Genomic DNA, 315 nt, shown 5'->3' with positions numbered 1-315 from the left:
AAATAGAGCGAGAGCGAAGCCCGTGGTCAGGGGGCCACCGGGACAGGGCCCCTTGGCAACGCCGGAACGACTGGACTCCCCAGGCTTACCCCACACTCCACCCCCTCGGCCCGGGGGCAGGTCGCCGCGTCCCGGAAGCGCTTGCCGGGGGCGGGGCTGCCGGAAGTGACGCAGGGGCAGGGCGGGGCGCTCCACCCGGTCCGGCAGCTGGAGCTACGCGCTCGGGTTACCCCTGCAGCGACGCCCCCCGGCCCCGCAGACGCCGCCGCTCCCGCCTGTCGTCCCCCGCCGCGCCATGGGCACCCGCGACGACGA

The 315-nt window shown here is 75.9% G+C and overlaps 1 protein-coding gene across 1 annotated transcript in view; it reads left to right on the top strand.

Annotated features, from left to right (window-relative positions):
* The first annotated feature begins 176 nt into the window (after nt 1-176).
* The window catches only part of RAB11A (RAB11A, member RAS oncogene family), a 23,349-nt gene continuing 23,210 nt past the window's right edge, over nt 177-315 (top strand). Inside the window, exon 1 of the mRNA XM_021712555.1 lies at nt 177-314. Within this exon, the coding sequence (XP_021568230.1) occupies nt 296-314 (19 nt within the window). The 5' untranslated portion in view covers nt 177-295. The remainder of the gene's footprint in view (nt 315) is intronic.

The sequence above is a fragment of the Carlito syrichta genome, unplaced genomic scaffold, assembly GCF_000164805.1.
Source record: "Carlito syrichta isolate Samal-C Ts95f unplaced genomic scaffold, Tarsius_syrichta-2.0.1 Scaffold303358, whole genome shotgun sequence".
NCBI lineage: Eukaryota > Metazoa > Chordata > Mammalia > Primates > Tarsiidae > Carlito > Carlito syrichta.
The sequence above is the reverse complement of the archived record's forward strand: the minus strand, read 5'-3'. Positions and strand labels throughout refer to the sequence as shown.